Source organism: Mobula birostris, chromosome 9 (assembly GCF_030028105.1).
Source record: "Mobula birostris isolate sMobBir1 chromosome 9, sMobBir1.hap1, whole genome shotgun sequence".
Classification (NCBI taxonomy): Eukaryota; Metazoa; Chordata; class Chondrichthyes; order Myliobatiformes; family Myliobatidae; genus Mobula; species Mobula birostris.
This window is the reverse complement of record NC_092378.1, coordinates 7121699-7143007: the sequence shown is the minus strand read 5'-3', so window position 1 is coordinate 7143007 and position 21309 is coordinate 7121699. Positions and strand designations below refer to the sequence as shown.

Below are 21309 nucleotides of genomic sequence, written 5' to 3'. Positions count from 1 at the left end.
AGGAGTCATTGTGCAGGATTCCCTAAAGGGTAATTTGCAGGTTGAGTCTGTGGTGAGGAAGACAAATGCCTTGTTAGCATTCATTTCAAGAGGACTAGAATATAAAAGCAAGGATGTAATGTTGAAACTTTATAAAACACTAGTGAGGCCTCACTTGGAGTATTGTGGGCAGCTTTGGGCCCTTTATCTTAGAAAGGATGTGCTGAAACTGGAGAGGGTTCAAGGGAGGTTCACAAATATGATTCCAGGATTGAATGGCTTGTCATATGAAGACAATTTGGTGGCTTTGGATCTGTATTCAGTAGAATTCAGGAGAATGAGGGGAGAGCTCATTGAAACCTATCAAATGGTGAAAGGCCTTGATAGAGTGGATCTGACGAGGATGTTTCCTATGGTGGGAAAGTCTAAGACCAGAGGATACAGCTTCAGAATAGAGGGGTGTCCCTTTAAAATGGAGATGAGGAGGAATTTCTTTAGCCAGAGAGTGATGAATCTATGGAATTCGTTGCCACAGGCAGCTGTGGAGGCCAAGTTTGTATGTATATTTAATGCAGAGTTGATAGGTTCTTGATTGGTCGGGGTATGAAGGGATACGGGGAGAAGGCAGGAGATTGGGGCTGAGAGGGAAAGTGGATCAGCCATGATGAACTAGAGCAGACTCAATGGGCCAAATGGCTAATTCTGCTCCTATATCTTATGGTCTTATTCATCTCAGTAGCAAATATCTGCTCTTCACATTTCAGTGTATTTTTCAGAGATACTTTTCACTGTATTGTGACGGAGAGCGTTCAGTAAACACACTTCAGAATTTTTTGATGATGTAACTATGAAAATGGACAAGGGAGAGCCAGTGGATGTGGTGTACCTGGACTTTCAGAAAGCCTTTGATAAAGTCCCACATAGGAGATTAGTAGGCAAAATTAGGGCACATGGTATTGGGGGCAGAGTACTGACATGGATTGAAAATTAGCTGGCTGACAGGAAACAAAGAGTAGCAATTAACGGGTCCCTTTCAGAATGGCAGGCGGTGACCAGTGGGGTAAGGTTCAGTGCTGGGACCGCAGCTATTTACAATATACATTAATGATTTAGATGAAGGGATTACAAGTAAGATTAGCAAATTTGCAGGTGACACAAAGCTGGGTGGCAGTGTTAAATGTGAGGAGGATGTTATAAGAATGCAGGGTGACTTGGACAGGCTGGGTGAGTGGGCAGATGCATGGCAGATGCAGTTTAATGTGGATAAATGTGAGATTATCCACTTTGGTGGTAAGAACAGGAAGGCAGATTATTATCTAAATGGAGTCAAGTTAGGAAAAGGGGAAGAACAACGAGATCTAGGTGTTTTTGTTCATCAGTCACTGAAAGAAAGCATGCAAGTACAGCAGGCAGTGAAGAAAGCTAATGGCACGCCGCCCTTCATAACAAGGGGAGTTGAGTATAGGAGCAAAGATGTCCTTCTGCAGCTGTACAGGGCCCTGGTGAAACCACACCTGGAGTACTGTGTGCAGTTTTGGTCTCCAAGTTTGAGGAAGGACATTCTTGCTATTGAGAGAGTGCAGCGTAGGTTCACGAGGTTAATTCCCGGGATGGTAGGACTGTCATATGTTGAAAGATTGGAGTGACTTGGCTTGCATACACTGGAATTTAGAAGGATGAGAGGGGATCTGATTGAAACATATAAGATTATTACTGGATTTGACACGCTGGAGGCAGGAAACATGTTTCCAATGTTGGGGGAGTCCAGAACCAGAGGCCACAGTTTAAGAATAAGGAGTAGGCCATTTAGAACGGAGTTGAGGAAATACTTTTTCACTCAGAGAGTGGTGAATATGTGGAATGCCCTGCCCCAGAAGGCAGTGCAGGGCAAGTCTCTGGATGCTTTCAAGAAAGAGATGGATAGAGCTCTTAAAGATAACGGAATCAAAGGTTATGGGGATAAGGCAGGAACTGGATACTGATTGTGGATGATCAGCCATGATCACAGTGAATGGCGGTGCTGGCTCGAAGGGCCAAATGGCCTACTCTTGCACCTATTGTCTACTGCTCACACTGGTGTTTCATAAACGAGGCTCTTTGCTCTCAGTGGGAGAGAGAGAGATCGGGACTGCCAGGAATTCACACTGGTGTCTAATAAACAGGGCTCTTTGCTTTCAGTGGGAGAGAGAGAGAGAGAGAGATCAGACTGCCAGGAGTTCACAGTGGACAAAATAGTACAAAGCTACTATTGTGTTTTCTGGTAGTTATCTCTTTGTAAATATCGGCAGCTTTCTTTTTAGCTATTTTCGCTAATTTTTGTAAGTTTGATTTCTGACGCATCTGATAAACACCCTTGCACTAAAGTGCTAAGTTTCTCTAACCATTTTTTCCTTTGGTCATAACCCATGTATTTAACATATCTGTTTCAATGTGTAGGTGATAAATAAACATGAATCTTAAATCTGGTGCAGTAAAATTGAATTATATCTGTGGTGGGAAGTAGATGAACTTATGACAAGGAAGAACAAAGGGAGCCAGAGTTGGTAAAGATAATAAATCAAGCAAATCTTTGTGAAATTATATATGAAGAACCACATTCAGGTAATAACTGTTAGCCCATTCACAACCATTCACTCACTCCTTCAACCAAAGCACAGTCTGTATTATCTGAATTATACACTGAGCAGAACTCCTTCACAGCAGCTTTTATTTATGTATATTGAGTTACAACACGGAATTGCCCCTCTGGCCTTTTGAGCCTGTCCTCTCAGCAATCCCCCGATTTAGCCCTAGCCTAATCACGGACAATTTACAATGACCAATGAACCTACCAGCCTTGACAGCTTTGGACCGTGGGCGGAAACCAGAGCACCCTGAGGAAACACAGGAGGTCACGGAGAGAACAGACAAACTCCCCACAGGCAATGGGCAGGAATTGAACCCCGGACACCCCCACCATAGAGCGTTGTGCTAAACACCACATTTAAGCCGCCACGTGGCTGCTACCAGCGAAATGGACAAAGGCTAGAAGGATAAAGGAACACCATGTTGGAATCGTTTTTTTTATAAGAATTGATGCAAAGCTAAAATTGTAGTTTTTCACTAAATTGTAACCATTTGTATCTTTAACAAACTCATATATTTTTCACAGTATGTGGTGATTCGTCCCTACTTACTGGCAGGAAGTGACATAGCAGTTACATGTACATTTTCATGTTCTAATTGGCTCAGTGTTGGCACATAATCTACTTGCTATGATTGTGCAACCATAGACTGGTTTATGCTTGTCTAAGGAATTTCTGTTAGCCTGATTATAAAGGTGATGGATATTTCAAAGGTGCCACCTTTTCATTGAATCTATTGAATCTCTGTTTTGCTACGCAGCTCCACACAGCTTCAAATGCTCTACATCTTTGTTTGAACTTTAAAAGAAACCATTGTGAAGAACCAAAGTTTCTTGCTCATTCTTGAAATCCTCAAAAGAACCCAGGGATCAAAAATAACTGAGATCCAACAACCACAACCTGGAAGTTGTCCTCCAAGCCACACACCAGCCTGACTTGAAAATATAAGCAACACACACAAAATGCTGGTGGAACACAGCAGGCCAGGCAGCATCTCTAGGAAGAGGTACAGTCGACGTTTCGGGCCTAGACCCTTCGTCAGGACTAACTGAAAGAAGCAATAGTAAGGGATTTAAAAGTGGGAGGGGGAGGGGGAGATCCAAAATGATAGGAGAAGACGGGAGGGGGAGGGATGGAGCTAAGAGCTGGAAAGTTGATTGGCAAAAGGGATACAGAGTTGGAGAAGGGGGAGGATCATGGGACGGGAGGCCTAGGGAGAAAGAAAGGGGGAGGGGAGCCCAGAGGAAGATGGAGAGCAGGCAAGGAGTGATTGTGAGAGGGACAGAGAGAGAAAAAAGAGAGAGAGAGAAAAAGGGGGGAATAATAAATAAGGGATAGGGTAAGAAGTGGAGGAGGGGCATTAACGGAAGTTGGAGAAATCAATGTTCATGCCATCAGGTTGGAAGCTACCCAGACGGGATATAAGGTGTTCTCTCTCTGTCCCTCTCACAACCACTCCTTGCCTGCTCCCCACCTTCCTCTAGTGCTCCCCTCCCCCTTTCTTTCTCCCTAGGCCTCCCGTCCCATGATCCTCCCCCTTCTCCAGCTCCATATCCCTTTTGCCAATCAACTTTCCAGCTCTTAGCTTCATCCCTCCCCCTCCCGTCTTCTCCTATCATTTCAGATCTCCCCCTCCCCATCCCACTTTCAAATCTCTTACTATCTCTTCTTTCAGTTAGTCCTGACGAAGGGTCTCGGCCCAAAACTTCGACTGTACCTCTTCCTAGAGATGCTGCCTGGCCTGCTGCATTCCACCAGCATTTTGTGTGTGTTGCTTGAATTTCCAGCATCTGCAGATTTTCTCGTGTTTGACTTGAAAATATATTGGGTCTGTGCTCACTGGAATTCAGAAGAATTTTGGGGGGGGGGTGGAATCTCATTAAAACATATCGTATGTTGATTTGGAGAGGACATTTTGCATGGTGGGGGAGTCTAAGACCGGAGGACACAGCCTCAGAATAGAGGGAATTTCATTTAGAATGGAAATGAGGAGGAATTTCTTCAGCCAGAGAATTGTGAATCTGTGGAATTCGTTGCCACAGGCGGCAGTGGAGGCCAGGTCATTGTATTATTTAAGGAGTTGATAGGTTCTTGATTAATCAAGGCATGAATGGATACAGGGAGAAGGCGGGAGTTTGGGGCTGCGCAGGAAATGGATCAGCAGTGATGAAATGGTGGAGCAGACTGGACGGGCCGAATAGCCTAATTCTGCTCTTTGATGGTCTTATGGTCTTATACCGTCAGTCAGATTATACAGTCAGTGGGCCAAAGTCCTGGAACTCTCTGCATAATAGATTTGTACTTCACGCCTGAGGTACAGTAGCCATTCAGGAAGGCATCTCTCCACCATCTTCTGAAGTTCATGTATTTGTTTATTGAGATATAGTTGCAGATTGGGCCTTTTCTGGTCCTTTGAGCCGCATCACCCAGGAATTCCCCAATTTAACCTGAGCCTAAACATGGGACAGTTTACAATGACAAAATAACCTACCAACTGGTACATCTTTGGACTGTGGGAGGAAACCAGAGCACCCGGAGGAAACCCACGTGGTCACGGAGAGAAACTATAAACTCCTTACAGACAGCAGCGGGAATTGAACCCAGGTTGCCAGTACTGTACTAACCACTACAGTACCATTCATCTAGAGATGGGCAAGTTCTGGCTCAGCCTGCAAAGCCCACATCCCTTGAAATTATAGGTATGAATCTCATCTATCCAGAGCACTGGTTTAGTTGTGCTGTATTTTATTCAGCCTGTTTGAAGCACTATGAGTCTAAGCAGGTCATCCACACAGAGGCAAGAACTCCATATTCAATCAATAACCCTATCTAATTAACAAATGTCTTGAGGTTCCTTTCAAGGGTTCAGTGTTATTTAGAGACACATTGACTCTAAATAAAGCAACCACATCATTTATCATCATTGACTACAAAAAAAAGGTAAAATATGTTAGGTTTTGTAACTTCAAGACATTAAACTAATTCAAAGAAAGACATGGGGAGTCTGAAAATACGGATGTAGGTCAAGTTTACTCTAAGTGAGGCGTGCCCATATCACGTGGTACCATGTTGACATGTACAATTAATATATTTTTTACATATGGCCGATAATTAATTATTTAAATTATTTAAATAAAAAGACAATGGAGGACAAAGATGTCATGAGTCCTGCTGACTTTGTTAATTGTTGTCTTATCTAAAGTCATTAAGCCCTTGTGCTTTCTGTTTAATCTTGTCGAGTTGATTGTGACAGGCACGGGTTTTCAGCCTACTATGATTATTTAAAGCAGACTCCTGAATAGCAAGGTCCTCATGTGTGTTTCGAGCATGATTCGTTTCATGGTGTCCTTCTGCCAAGCTGTCAATATTCAGTTGGAGTTCCGAGGAGTAAACTCTAGTTTCTGTCTTAGCATCGGTGGACAGCTTCCTCTTAGAGCCCTCAGCACATTGGGCACCAGTGGTACAGGGAGGCAGAGAGCCATCAGCAACATCACAGAAACAGCAAGGAAAGTCTCAAGATGGCTTTGGATGAAGAGAGCAAGTCCACGGGGATCTGCAGCACATACTATTTCAACACAAGTCGTGGCTTGACCAACCACAGCAGGGTCACCTGGGCGAGGGTGTCTGATGTTGAATGACCCGATCATCCCAGGTTACATCACTGACGATGTGCTCAGAGCATCGTGAGAGGTATTCTTCAAATCTGTCAATCCTCTGCAACTGGGTTCAATTATCTGTCAGTGCACACCGTGACAGAAAAAGTAGGACTAAGGAAAGATACTCGTCCAGTTCATCCCGCAGTTTAAACCAAGTATGGTTATCTCTTATCTCTAGTATTACTCACTGAGGTAGTCTCCAGCCCCTTGGCATGAACATAGAATTCTCCAACTTCTGGTAATTCCCTCCCCCTCCCTTCCCCTATCCCTATTCCACTCTGCCCCCTCCCCCAGCTGTCTATCACCTCCCTCATGGTTCTGCCTCCTTCTACTACCCATTGTGCTTTCCCCTATTCCTTCTTCACCTTTCCTGCCTATCACCTCCCTGCTTCCCCTCCCCCACCCCTTTATCTTTCCCCTTACTGGTTTTTCACCTGTAACCTACCAGCCTTCTCCTTCCCACCCTCCCCCCACCTTCTTTATAGGGCCTCTGCCCCCTCCCTCTTCAGTCCTGACAAAGGGTTCCAGCCTGAAACGTCGACTGATCGTTTCTGCGAATGCTGCCCGACCTGCTGAGTTCCTCCAGCGTGTTGCTTTGACCCCAGCATCTGCAGAGTATTTTGTACTTACTCACTGAGATTCTGTACAAGTTAATAATAGTTTTAATCCAACCTACTTTTACTTTATCTTTGCCCATCACCCCAACAAGTTGCCCAGTACCATATCGTATAGAAAAAGAATTTCCCCTGGGAGAATACGACGATGAGTAGAATGATCGAAAGCGTCGATGTGGTTCTACAAAGAAAAGAGAGATGTTATAGTGGGTACTTATTATTTGCTAACGATGCCATTGGTCTGATCTTGTTGTTGAGTTGGACCATTGAGAATGATAGAACCTGGTTCAGTAGTTGTAATTAAGAAACTGATCAGCATTGATCTAATCAATTGACACCACAGATTCATTGAGCTGATTAGTTTACCATTGTTCCCAGAGGAATAAAAGACGTACTCCTGTTTTTTAAAAAAATTGTCATTATTCCACAACATTGGCAAACACTGTTCTGACAAGTTTCTAAATAACTAGGATTTGTTTCTCTAATAACTGAGGAAATTGTAGTGTTGAGATCAGTTGTTTCTGTATGTTGGAAACCACTGTTTTTCTTAATAATGCTGTTTATAAGTTTTGCATTTTTTCACAAACATGTATTTTTCACATTCACTGGCAGAAAGCAGTATAGCAACTAAACTAATAGTTTATCACCTTTCTCATCTTTCATTGGCTAAGTATCAGCACATTACTCACTTGATGTAATTTTTTAATTATGTAGCCTATTAACTAATTCCTTCTTATCCAAGGAACTTTTCTTACCTTATCTATAAAAATTATGGATATTTTAGAAGCACCATTTTTATTCTCTTGTCTTACACCCCTTAGCATCGTTTCCTAGCTCTTTGTTTAGTTTGCTCAGTATTTGTATGTTTGTTTGTACTCTAAAATAATCTGAAATCTTAGAATGAAGACTGCTCATCATTTTTGGCTTCTGGAAGAATCTCAAGGATCAGAAATTAAACAGAGATCCTACATGTAGCAGCATATTACAGGCAATTTGTTTGAAACTATGTCTACTGCTTAACGCAATAACATGCTTCAACGCTATGTTTCCATTCTACATTAAACTGTGTTGTTTTATTGGATAGAATATGAACTTTGACTTTACTCACTGCAGGCCTCGCTGATGCAGTAGATAGAAGGCACCCAGAGATTAGATGAGCCAGTGTCGAACACTACCATAAACCTCTGTGGAGGGGTTCCAATACTAATCTCTCCATAATATTGGGCCTAAATATTAAAAATCACAACAGTATTAAACATCGGCAACACTTACACTGTTGGCAGTATATTACGTATTTCAGAGACTTGAAGCTTTCTTGTTGGTTGCTGCTGAGCAGCTTTCTGGAGTTGGGTTGAGTTGTTCCCCGATCTTGGCAATTTACTTGCAAACAGTTGGTCGCCAAGCAAGGAGACGTCATCAGTACACTGCTAATTGCGATGTGTCCTCCACAACACAAAATAATCTGCAGATTGCTGGGGTCAAAGCAACACTCACAACACGCTGGAGGAACTCAGCAGGTCGGGCAGCATCCGTGGAAAAGATCGGTCGACGTTTCGGGCCAGAACCCTTCGTCAGGACTCAGGGTTCCGGCCCGAAACGTCGACCGATCTTTTCCACGGATGCTGCCTGACCTGCTGAGTTCCTCCAGCGTGTTGTGAGTGTTGATGTGTCCTCCATATGCCTGGCCTTTATATACTTTTCAATCAGTTGATTGCCAAGATCGGAGAACAAGTCAACCCAACCATCAACCACCCAACTATACATCTTCCGTCCTCTGCTACTTGTAGACTCCTATCATTATTTTTCATTCACACATCATTCTCAATCACTTTGTGGTTTGATGTTTTATATTCTATGCTTTTCACTCGTTCTTTCCCATTTGTGCGATGTGCTCTTTTCTTAGTCGGGGAAGGGGGAGTTGATGGCTTTCTTTGAAAGGTTTCCGTGCTTTTCTTTGTTTTGTGGCTGCAGAAGGAGAATCTCAGGACTGTATACTACATACATACTTTGATGTATGGAGGTGGAGCAGAGTAGTGATGGCACTAAACGGCGACTCCTTTGCTTGCACCTTCAGAAACGACTCTATTTCCATTCTCAATATCTCCATTTTTCCTTTTCTGGGTTCTTTTGAAGACCCTAACCTGGAATTACAAGCTGACTACGGTTCTTTGCGGAAATGGGACCAGCTCTTGGGGTTTCATAACTGGCTCGGTTTAAGAGTATTGCTTGGCTTTGGAGGCCTAGGATCTCGGGGCTCTGGAGATGGGCTGATTGAAGGTTGATGTCACAGCAGAAAACCTGCGTGTCATCAGGGGAGTCGGAATACCTACGGCTGTTTGCACAGAGACTCAAGATCTTTGGGAACAGATCTCAAAAAAAGCGACGTAACGGACTTTTAACATCGTAAACCAGCGAGTTGTTTGTTATGTCTCCCCTCTCTCTGTGAAAACGGAGACACCTTCTTCTCCCTTATTAGGGAGAGAGAGAGAGCCTATGGTATGTCAAATACCGGGTGAACAATGTAGTCTTTGGGGTAACTGCAAGTCTGTGTCTTTACTGTTGCCTTGCTCACGCTTGAGTGCTCGGTGGTGGGTGTCGATGCTTTTTTTGCTGGGGGGGAGGAGAATTGTTGCTTGCTGCCGCATACGCATGGGAGGGAGGGTAGGTGTGGGGGGACTTTGGGCTTCTAACATTTAACTGACATTCATTCTTTGGGGCACTCCACTGTTTCCGTGGATGGTTGCAAAGGAAAAGCATTTCAGGATGTATATTGTATACATTTCTCTGACATTAAATGTATCTTTCAAACCTTTGATAATAAATGTACTTTGAGCCTTGAATCATTGAATCCTCAGATTGATTCACTTGTGTAGATTTTTAACCTGTCACTTCACTGTGCAACTGTCATTGCTTGTCAGAATGTAAAAGTCAAAGGTTCAAATGCACCTTTATCAAAGTATGTATGCAGTTTCCAACTCTGAAATTCATCTTCTCCAGGTAGCCATGAAACAACAAACACCATGAAGCCATTCAAAGAAAAACATTACCCCACCTCTGTGCACAAAAAAAAATGCATCACATAAACCCAACAAGGACATCCACCCCCCTCATGCAAGAAAAACACGCAAATGGCAACAGCAAAACCTCCCTGCGAAAAAAAATTGTACAAATGGCAACAAGAACAACAACCCTCCCCCCCCCAAAAAAAATCTGAAAATACTTTAGCATAAGTGCTTGTCTCAGCCTCCCCAGCGTCTGGCTGTGACTGACCTGGTTTGACAGACAGATTTCCTCCTGAATGCCTGATAAGTCCTCACCTTGGGCAGCCATCTGTCTCTGGTCTAACTGAGTAAACCGAGTGCCCCAGGCCTCTCACTTGACAAGCAATAGGAGCATCACTGCGTGCTGGGAAGCAAAAACAATAGCAGTGCAAACCAGTGGGGAGACTTGGGCAATACGCCGAAGAGGGGAAGCCAGATGCAAAGTACCACATGTGTGATCTCGCAGCACTGGGAGTGCTGTACAGCTGGGCATCTGTGGGGGAATCAATCCCAAGTCATTTAGTTTCCTTGGAGCCCAAAAAATTCAGATTCCAAATCAGAATGAGGCTTATTATCACTGACAGGCAGTATGTTGTGAAATGTGTTGTTTTACACCAGCAGTACAATGCAATACATAAAAAACTACTGAAGGTTACAGTAGGAAATATATAAAAATAGTGCAAAAAGAAAGCAAAATCATGAGGAAGTGTTCATGTTTCATGGAGCTTTCAGAAATCTGATGATGGAGGGGAAGAAGCTGTTCTTAAAACATTGAGAGTGCATCCTCAGGCTCCTGTACCTGCTCCCTGATGGCAGAGAGGAGAAGAGCGCATGTCCTGGATGCTGAGGGTCCACAATGATGGAATCCACCTTCCTCACCATCCAGCTCGTGCTCTCTTGTCGCTGCTGCCATCAGGTAGAAGGTAGAGGGGCCTCAGGACTCACACCACCAGGTTTAGGAACAACGACTAACCCTTAACCATCGGGCTCTTGAACAAAAGGGGATAACTTCACTCACTTGCCCCATCATTGACATGTTTCCCACAACCAATAATCTCACTTAAACTCTTTATCTCATTATCCAATGTTCTCGTTATTTATTGCTATTTATTTATATTTGCATTTGCACAGATTGTTGTCTTCTGCACTCTGGTTGATCTTTCATTAATCCTGTTACAGTTACTATTCTGTAGGTTTGCTGAGTATGCCCACAGGAAAATGAATATCAGGGTTGTATGTGGTGACACATATATACTCTGATAATAAAATTTACTTTTGAGCGTTGAACTTTTGGAAGTGTTTTCAATAGTGGGGAGGATACTGCCCGTGATGGAGGTTACTGAATCTACAACCCTCGGCATGCCTTTTCCTGATCTCGTGCAATAATGAGGATGCCCATGATCAGCACGTCTCCAAGATCATGAATGGAGTCACGTGCTTCAACCAGAAGTGCATCAACGATGTTGTCCCCCAGAGGTCGGTCAGGGTCTTCCCGAACCAGAAACCCTGGATCAATATTTCCGTGCGAGCAGCACTTACCGCATGACACAGAGTTTACGCTGCCAGCAATCAGCAGGAGCTCTCAAGAAAAGCAGCTACGATCTGCACAAAGATATCAAGGCTGCCAAACAACAATACAGGGACAAGAGTGAGTCAAGATTCACAATGAATAGCACATGTGACTTGTAGCAAGGGTCGCATACCATCGCAGACTTCAAGGCCAAATATAGTAGTGTTGCCAACATCACGGCCTCTCTCCCAGATGAGCTCAATCGCTTTTATGCTTGGTTCGATGTCGGTAATTCTGAGCCTCGGAGGAAAGCCACCGCTACAACCTGCAACCTGGTCATCTCTGAGGCTGAGGTATGCAGATGTTTCCAATGAGTGGACAGTCGCAAGGCTGTGGGACAGCATCCCAGGGCAAGTACTCAGGATGTGCGCAGCACAACTGGCAGGTGTGCCTACAGACATTTTTAATCTCTCCCTCTCCCAGTGTAGAGTGCCCTTCTGCTTCAAGTTATCCACCATTGTCCCTGTACCAAAAAAGACCAAAGTAACATGCCTGAACGACTGGCGTTCTGACACACTCACCTCAATAATAAGCAATTGCTTTGAGAGGCTGGTCAAGGACTACATCTGCAGTGTGCTAGCACCCACACTGGACCCCCTACAATTCGCCTAGTAACACAACCGATCGACAGATGATGCAATAGCCACTGCTCTACATACCCTCCTTACACTTCTGGAGAAGAAAGATGTTTATGTGAGAATGTTGTTCTTGGACTGCAGTTCAGCATTCAACACCATAATTCCATCTAGGCTCAACAGGAAACTCAGAGACCTCGGCCTTGGCCCTGCCTTGTGCAGATGGATCCTGGACTTCCTGTCAAATCGCCAGCAGGTGGTAAGAGTGGGCTCCCTCACCTCCAACCCTCTGACTCTCAACACAGGAGCCCCTCAGGGCTGTGTACTGAGTCCCCTCCTTTACTCCCTGTATACCCATGACTGTGTCACCACCCATAATTCTAAACTGCTAATTGAATTTGCCGATGACACATTGATTGGGCTTACCTCAAACAATAACGAGGTGGCCTACAGGGAAGAAGTCATCTCTCTGACACAGTGGTGTCAAGAAAACAACCTCTCCCTCAATGTCGCAAAAACAAAGGATCTAGTTGTGGATTACGGGAGGAATGGAGACGGGCTAACCCCTATTGACGTCTATGGATCTGGGGATTGAGAGGGTAAACAGCTTTAAGTTCCTCGGCATCCACATCACAACAGCGCCTCTTTCACCTCAGACGGTTGAGGAAGTTTTGTATGGGCCCCCAGACCCTAAGAACTTTCGGCAGAGGCATAATTGAGAGCATCCTGACTGGCTGTATCACTGCCTGGTATGGGAACTGTACCTCCCTCAATCACAAGACTCTGCAGAGAGTGGTGCGGACAGCCTAGCACATCTGTAGTTGTGAGCTTCCCATGATTCAGGATATTTACAAAGACAGGTGTAAAAAAAGGGCCCGAAGGATCATTGGGGACCCCAGTCACCCCAACCACAAACTGTTCCAGCTGCTACCATCTGGGAAACGGTACCGCAGCATAAAAGCCAGGACCAAAAAGCTCTGGGACAGCTTCTTCCACCAGGCCATCGGACTGATTAACTCATGCTGATTTGAGTGTGTTCTCTGTTACATTGACTGTTCTATTTATTATTAATTATTATAAATTACTATGATTGCAGTTGCACATTTAGACAGAGACATAACGTAAAGATTTTTACTCCTCTTGTATGTGAAGGACATAAGTAATAAAGTCTATTCAATTCAGTGGCCCTTCATTCCAGACGGGGTTGCAATCAGTCAGAATGCTGTCCATGGTACATCTGTAGAAATTTGTTAGAGTCACCCCACCTTTAAGAACATTTTCAAAAGGTAGTGCCTCCCATCAGACAGAAGATATAAAAGCCTGGAAGCACCTACCACCAGGCTGAAGGCTTCTATCCCTCTGTTATCAGCCTCTTGAATAGACGTCTAGTAAAGCAAAATAGACTTTTGACTGCATAATCTACCTCATTGTGATCTTGCGCTTGGTTTACCTACACTGCACATTCTCTGTAGCTGTTGCACTTCATTCTGCATTCTGTTATTGCTTTATCTTGTTCTACCTCAATGCACTGTCTAATGATTTGATTTGCATGAACCATAAGTAAGACCATCTCTCGCAAGCTTTTATTATTCGCACTCTGAACTGCCCGTTTCACTGCTGGTGTTTAGGGCAGCGATGAAGATCCTCCATCTCTGGTGGTGTTCATCATGTCAGTGGTTCAGTTTTCGCCACTGTCAGTCACGCAAGTCCCAGGTGGTGACTCAGGAATACCGTCACTCTCAGATGTACAAGGATCCTTCATTGCTGTTTCCATAGCAATTTTTTTGACCAATCCGGGTTGTTAGTCCTGAGCTGAACCCCTGAACGTGGAGGACTAGTGGACCACTCTCAGTCTGACCTCTACCCTTTGACCTGTTTCACATAAGTGAATCTACCAACAGCCAAAGCATAAAGCTGTAACTCCAGACAACATAGCTGTCCTGGTCATTAAGACATGCAAGCCCCAACCAGAGGAAGGTTGTAGTCCAATTATAGGTATTATTAGTACATGTGACAACAATAAACCAATACCATTATTGGCTTGGCAGGCATTTATCTTCCATCCCTTCCCATACATTGAGCTGAGTAGTTTGACATTTTAGAGAACAGTTAACAGTAAACAATGTTTTTGGGTCTGGAGACTCAAAAATGAGGCTGGCAGATTTTATTTCTTGAAGGACATTTGAACAGAAAGAAACAACTGCATTTTTACAGCAATCTAGAAATTTCATGGTCATCAATGCCAATATTAATTTTTAAATTCCAAATTGATTTAATTATTTGAACTTAAATTCCTCGCGTCTTATGGTGGACTTTAAATTCTTCTTCTAGGCAAATATTCCAGGAAGAATGTTAACTGAGCATCCTGTTAGAAACCACTGTTTTTTATATACTTTTTATAAGATATTTGATGAATTAATGTAAGACTAAAGTCATAGTTTAGTCATAATTCAGATGTTCAGATCCATCTTTCATAGTGTGTGACATAGCAGCACCAAGGCCAAAAGGGCATCGTGTGCCAGTCTGATGGGCAGAGAAGGGTCATAATGTGTGAACAGCTCATCTAATATTATTAGTCTCTTTGTTTCCTTGAATGCTTTTTCACGTCTTTCTGACCTCTCCCATTTTGCTTCTGTCCGCAACAGGGCATTCAATGCAGCATTGTAGCAATACTTGGAAGAAATCCATGGTAATAGTTTCTAAGGCCAAGTGTGACCGGAGCTGTGGTACATTTTCTAGTTTGGGTGCCTGTAGCGCTGCTTCAATCTTCTCTTGTGACTTATGTGAACCATGATTGTTGATGACATGTCCACAATATGGGATTTCATTCTTGAAAAACTCACATTTCTTTCTCTTTGCATGCAGACCATAATCACTCAGCCTGGTAAGCACTTCATCATTGTTGCCAGTCACAATTATATCATCGAGGTAACATTGTGCTCCTGTGACATCTTGGAGCACTTGATCCATTGCCCTTTGGCAAATCGCTGGAGCTGATGTGATGCCAAAGACAAAACAATTATGCTGGAACAGTCCCCTGTGAGTGTTGATTGTGAGGAACTTCCTGCTTGACTCCTCAGTCTGCATTTGTAGATAGGCTTGTGACTCTCAATCTTTGAAAGCTTCACCCGACCTGCCAAAGATGAAAAATGTCTTCTATTCATGACAGGGGATACTGCACAGTATGCAGCACAGGGTTGAAGCCCACTTTGAAATCCCCACATATGCAAATGGATCTGGCTTTCCCTTTGTTGATCACCGGGACAATGAGCATGGCCACTACTTCACTCAGCCTTGGAGAGAATTCCAGATGCCTCCAAGTTCTGAAGTTCAGCAACCACCTTAGGATGTAGTGCGTAAGGCATTGGACGCGCATTATGGAATCTTGGTGTTGCTGTTTCATCCAGTTCAATTCTGGCCTTCATGCCTTTGAGTTTACCAATCCCCTTCTCAAACACCTTCTTATTAGCATTAATCAGCTGTGACAGTTTCTGGTTAGTGCTACTGTATGGGCTGCAGTGGCCTGTTGATGATGCATTGAGAGCTATTGTAATCCAATTGATTTTGTGATCTGCTTCAGTAATACTATGCAGTTCTAAGCATGACAGTTCACCTTTGTCAGATCCTGTTTCACATTCAGTCACTTTATGCACTTGCTTAGTTTTGTGTTTGAAACCTTTCACTCAGTTGTGCTTTATGTCTGCCTTGTACATTCTCTCTATGTGACCTTGTCCGTGACATTTTCTGCAAACTTTTTCTTTGAACCAACAGTCGTTTGCATCCTGGGAGGATTTGCCACATCGATAACATCTTCTGCTTTTTGCAGCACTCAGGGATATTTTGTGCATTTCACATTCTAACTGCCTTTTCAGTAGTTCTGCTGCATCCTTTGCTGCAGTCTCTAACGATATTGCAAAGTCAATGCCTGTTCTATGGTTAGGTCTCCCTCTGCCAGCAGCCTCTTTTGGTGCTTTGACTGTGCATGCCACATGCAAGCCTGTCCCTTAATGCATCAGGAAGTCCATCTCTAAAGTTACAATACTGGGAAAGTTTGTGCAATTCTGTAATGTATTCCAGGAATACTTTCATCCTTTGTCTGGTTCCTTTTGTAAAATCTAAATCTCTCAGCTATTATCAGCAACTTAAGGCTCAAGTGATTTTGTAAAATTGTAACAATTTCATCGAACATCTTGCTTGCTGGTTTTTCAGGTGTTACTAAGTTGCATAAGAGACTGTACATTCTAGCACCCATTAAGCTAAGAAGTGAGGGGGCTTTCTTTTCCTCAAACACATTGCTCATGTTCCTCCTTCTCATTAGTACTATTAAATTTGTTGACTTTCCCGACTAAAGCCATCGCCATGTTATTTTCACTTTAACTTTGGTAGTTGTGCGTCTCTCACTGTGTACTATGCAGTTACTCACGTGTCCCTTTGTTAGTGTCCGTGACAACTGTCTCTGTACTGTTTAACTCTTTCCTCTCACTGTCTTGTCCCATAATGGTCTCGTAATTGTCAGTGCAGTTGGTGATATTCTCTGACATTCAAGTTTGCACTCATTGCCAATTTGCTTTTGTCAATGCAACTACCTATCAATTAAATAAAAGCACACATGTGGGTGATGGCTTTAACTGCTGTATCCACATTGCAGCAAGCAAATGAGAGAGAGAGAGAGAGAGAGAGAACAATACTCATACGTAGACAACAGTCCATACATGGTGCTAAGGGAGTCATTGGTCTAAAAGAAATAGATCTATACATTACAAATATCACTGGCATGTGTTGTGAAAATGTCATCTTTGAGGCAGCTGTACAATGCAATACATAATAATAGGATAAAACGTGAATTAGAGTCATTAGAGTTTATATATTAAATAGTTAAATTAAATTAGTAATGCAAAAATAGAAATTAAAATGTAGTGATGTAGTGCTCATGGGTTCAATGTCCATTCAGAAATCAGATGGCAGAGGAGAGGAAGCTCTTTCTGAATTATTGAATGTGTGCCTTTAGGCTCCTGCTCCTTCTTCCTGCTGGTAGCAATGAGAACAAGGCATGACCTCAGTGATGGGGGTCCTGAATAACGGACATCGTCTTTTTGAGGCATCACTCCTTCAAGATGTTCTGGATACTGAGGAGGCTGGTGCCCATGGTGGAGCTGAGTTTACAATTGTCTGCAGCTTATTTCAATTCTGAAGGCTCCCCATGTCAGACAGTGATACAGCCAGTTAAGATTGTATATCTGTAGAAATTTGTGAGTGTTTTTGTGACATAATGCATCTCTCCAAACTTTTATTGAAATATAGCTGCTGTCATGCCTTCTTTTTAGCTACATTGATATGTTAGGTCCAGGTTAGATCCTTAGTGATATTGACACCCAGGAACTTGAAATTGCTCACTCTCTCCACTCCTTCCCCACTGCCATCAGGTTTTTGAAAGGTTCATGAACCCATGAACTTCACTATTACTATTAGTCAATATTTTTTTAATTCAAAACTTATAGTAACCTTTTTATGTCCTGCACTGTACTGGTGCCACAAAACAACAAATTTTGCAGCATGTATCCGAGATAATAAACCTGATTCTGCTTACCACACTGTAGGACTCTGATCTATAGAACATGGTATCTATTCAGAAAACTATTGTCAGTCATTCCACTCGTCTCAGCCGCATGCATGTGTATACTCACATCCTCTTATTCCACTCTCCATTGTGCCCAAATATTTTATCATTATATTGAATATACAAAGTAATTATAACATTCTCTCCAAATGTTCTGAGTAAATACCAGGAATCAAAAGGATATTTTAACATCCCTTTACACCAGGCTGGAATGCAAAAACCAATGGGGCTAGACCTTTGTAACACACTAACTTACTTACAGCTGTTTAGGGCAGCAATGAAGGTCCTCCATCTCTATCAGTCCATACCATCACACACAGATATAGAAGGATTCCTCATTGCTAACTACCCTGAGCTGAACCCCCCAAACACAGAGGACCGGTGGACCACATTTAGTCTGGACCCTACCCTTTGACCTGTTTGGCATGGGTGACCCTACCAGGAGCCAAAGCACAAGGTCCTGACTCCAGCCAACATAGCTCTTTTGGTCATTGAGGCACACAAGCCTCCAAACTCAATGACAAGTTTGTGGTCCCTTTGGAGGATAACACAGTGAGCAACTCAGTAACTAAAGTTGGTTAAAATGTAGAAATGTCTCTGCCCATTCTTGTTCATCTTGCATTTATTCCTCTGAGCTCCAGCAAATGCAGGCATGGTTTACCTATTCTCCTCTCATTTGGCAGTCCTATCACCCTATGGATCATAAGGTCACAATATCATGAGATATAGGAACAAAATCAGGCCATACAGCCCATTGTGTCTGCTCCAGCATTCAATCATGGCTGATCTTTTTCAACCCCCTTGTCCTGCTGTCTCCTGACAATGTTTAGCCCACATACAAATGAAGAACCTGTCAATCTCTGCCTTAAACACACCTAAAGGACTTGGCCTCCACATCCCCCCAGCAATGAATTCCATAGATTCACCACCCTTTGCAAGATGGCAATATACGGCCAAGTTTTGTGGGCAGTTCACTAAATTACTTGATGTACTTCTTCTGGACTGGCATCACTGCAATCCACAGCCTGGCATTTCATGTTAGGAAATATACTTCTGAACTGACAAAGATAACCAGTGATTTTACAATCTCCTGAAGATTCGGTGAACTTGACTCTCGAGAATGCAGGTATGGCATTCTTGCCCTCTGCCTTCTGAACTCGAGACTCTCGAGAATGCAGGTATGGCATTCTTGCCCTCTGCCTTCTGAACTTGATTGGGTACAGGCACAGGGACATCAAAAGCTCTTGTGATTTTCTTGTGAGCCTCTTCTTTACCCCACTCCAGGGCCAGCACATGCTCCCTGAGATACGGGGCACAAAACTTCTCACAATATTCCAAATGCAGTCTGTCCAGCATCCCATAAAGCTTCCTTGCAGTATATTCTTGCCTTTATATTCTAGGCCACTCAAAATGAAGGCTAACATTGTATTACCTTCTTTACTACCCCAACTCAACCTGCAAGTTGACCTTGAGGGAATCCTGGAACTCCCAAATCCCTTTGTACCTCTGCAACATACCGATGCAGTCACAAAGAAGGCAAGACAGTGCCTATACTTCATGAGGAGTTTGATGAGATTTGGTATGTCGTCAAAGACACTCACAAATTTCTACAAATGTCCAATGGAGAGCAGTCTAACTGACTGCATCACCATCTGGAAGGGGGGTGGCAGTGGGAGGGAGAAGAGACACTGTACAGGATCAAAAAAGTCAGTGTGTGGCTGGCTCACTAACTCTCCACTCAGACTTAGATCACCTGAGCTATAATAACACCTATATCAGGCTGCTGTTTATTGATTACCATCCAGATTTCAACACAATCGTACCCTGAGTACTAATCAATAAGCCCCAAAACCTGGGCCTCTGTACCTCCCTCTGCATAGTTAGTCAGCTCCATCATGGGCACTAGCGTCCCTGACATCCAGGACATCTTCACGGAGCGATGTCTCAATAAGGTGGCATCCATTATTAAGGACTCCCATCACCCAGGGCATGCCCTCTTCTCATTGCTGCCATCAAGGGGGGTTCAGGAGTCTCATGGTGTCAAATTAGGAACACGTGTACTTGTTCATCAGTCACTGAAAGCAAGCATGCAGGTACAGCCAGCAGTGAAGAAAGCTAATGGCATGTTGGCCTTCATAACAAGGGGAGTTGAGTATAGGAGCAAAGAGGTCCTTCTGCAGCTGTACAGGGCCCTGGTGAGACCACACCTGGAGTATTGTGTGCAGTTTTGGTCTCCAAATTTGAGGAAGGACATTCCTGCTATTGAAACAGTGCAGCGAAGGTTCACGAAGTTAATTCCTGGGATGGCGGGACTGTCATATGTTGAAAGGTTGGAGCGGCTGGGCTTGTATACACTGGAATTTAGAAGGATGAGAGGGGATCTTATTGAATCATATAAGCTTATTAAAGGATTGGACGTGCTAGAGGCAGGAAACATGTTCCCAATGTTGGGGGAGTCCAGAACCAGAGGCCACAGTTTAAGAATAAGGGATAGGCCATTTAGAACGGAGTTGAGGAAAAACTTCTTCACCCAGGGAGTTGTGGATCTGTGGAATGCTCTGCCTCAGAAGGCAGTGGAGGCCAATTCTCTGGATGCTTTCAAGAAAGAGTTTGATAGAGCTCTTAAAGATAGTGGAGTCAAGGGATATGGGGAGAAGGCAGGAACGGGGTACTGATTGTGGATGATCAGCCATGATCACAGTGAATAGCGGTGCTGGCTCGAAGGCTGAATGGCCTACTCCTGCACCTATTGTCTGTTGTCTGAAGGCGCACACTCAGTGATTCAGGAAAGGCTTCTTCCCCTCTGCCATCCAATTCTTGAATGGACATTGAACCCATGAACACCAACTCACTTTTTTTTTTCTCTTTTTGCACTACTTACTTAATTTAATGTATCATTAAATTAAACTATTCTTATTTAATCTAATATAAAATTAAATTATTAATTTGATGTGTGTGTATATACTATTGTAATTCAATTTTTATTACTATATATTGCAATGTACTGCTGCCACATAACAACAAATTTCACGACATATGCCAGTGATATTAAACCTGATTCTGATTCCTGAATACTCTCCCTATTTAGAAAATACATCATTATCTTTCCTACTAAGTGATAACCCTGCCCTTCCCTACACTGTATTCCATCTGCCAGTTCAGTGTAGTGAACCTTCGATGCACTCCCTCTATTTCAAATAAATCCTCAAGCAAGGAGTCCAAAACTACACCCAATACCTCAGGTACTATCTCACCTCTACAGCTGGATCAGGACATCTTGCTCATGTACTTGCTCATCTTGCTTATCGACTATAGCTCGGCATTTAACAGCATCATTCCCACAATCCTAATTGAGAAGTTGCAGAACCTGGGTCTCTGTACCTCCCTCTGCAATTGGATCCTCAACTTCCCAACAGGAAGACCACAATCTGTGTGGATTGGTGATAACATATCCTCCTCGCTGACGATCAACACGGCCGCACCTCAGGGGTGCGTGTTTAGCCCACTGCTCTACTCTTTATATACACATTGACAGTGTGGCTAGGCATAGCTCAAATACCATCTATAAATTTATCCATGACACAACCATTGTTGGTAGAATCTCAGGTGGTGACAAGAAGGTGTACAGGAGTG

General features: G+C 43.4%; 1 protein-coding gene across 1 annotated transcript in view; it reads right to left on the bottom strand.

Annotated features, from left to right (window-relative positions):
- Positions 1–21309, bottom strand: part of LOC140203307 (cathepsin E-like) — a 46195-nt gene that overhangs the window by 13681 nt on the left and 11205 nt on the right. The window contains exons 3-4 of the mRNA XM_072269322.1: positions 7982–8099; positions 6936–7054 (exon numbers count right to left, since the gene is read on the bottom strand). Coding sequence (XP_072125423.1) covers positions 6936–7054; positions 7982–8099 — 237 coding nt within the window. The remainder of the gene's footprint in view (positions 1–6935; positions 7055–7981; positions 8100–21309) is intronic.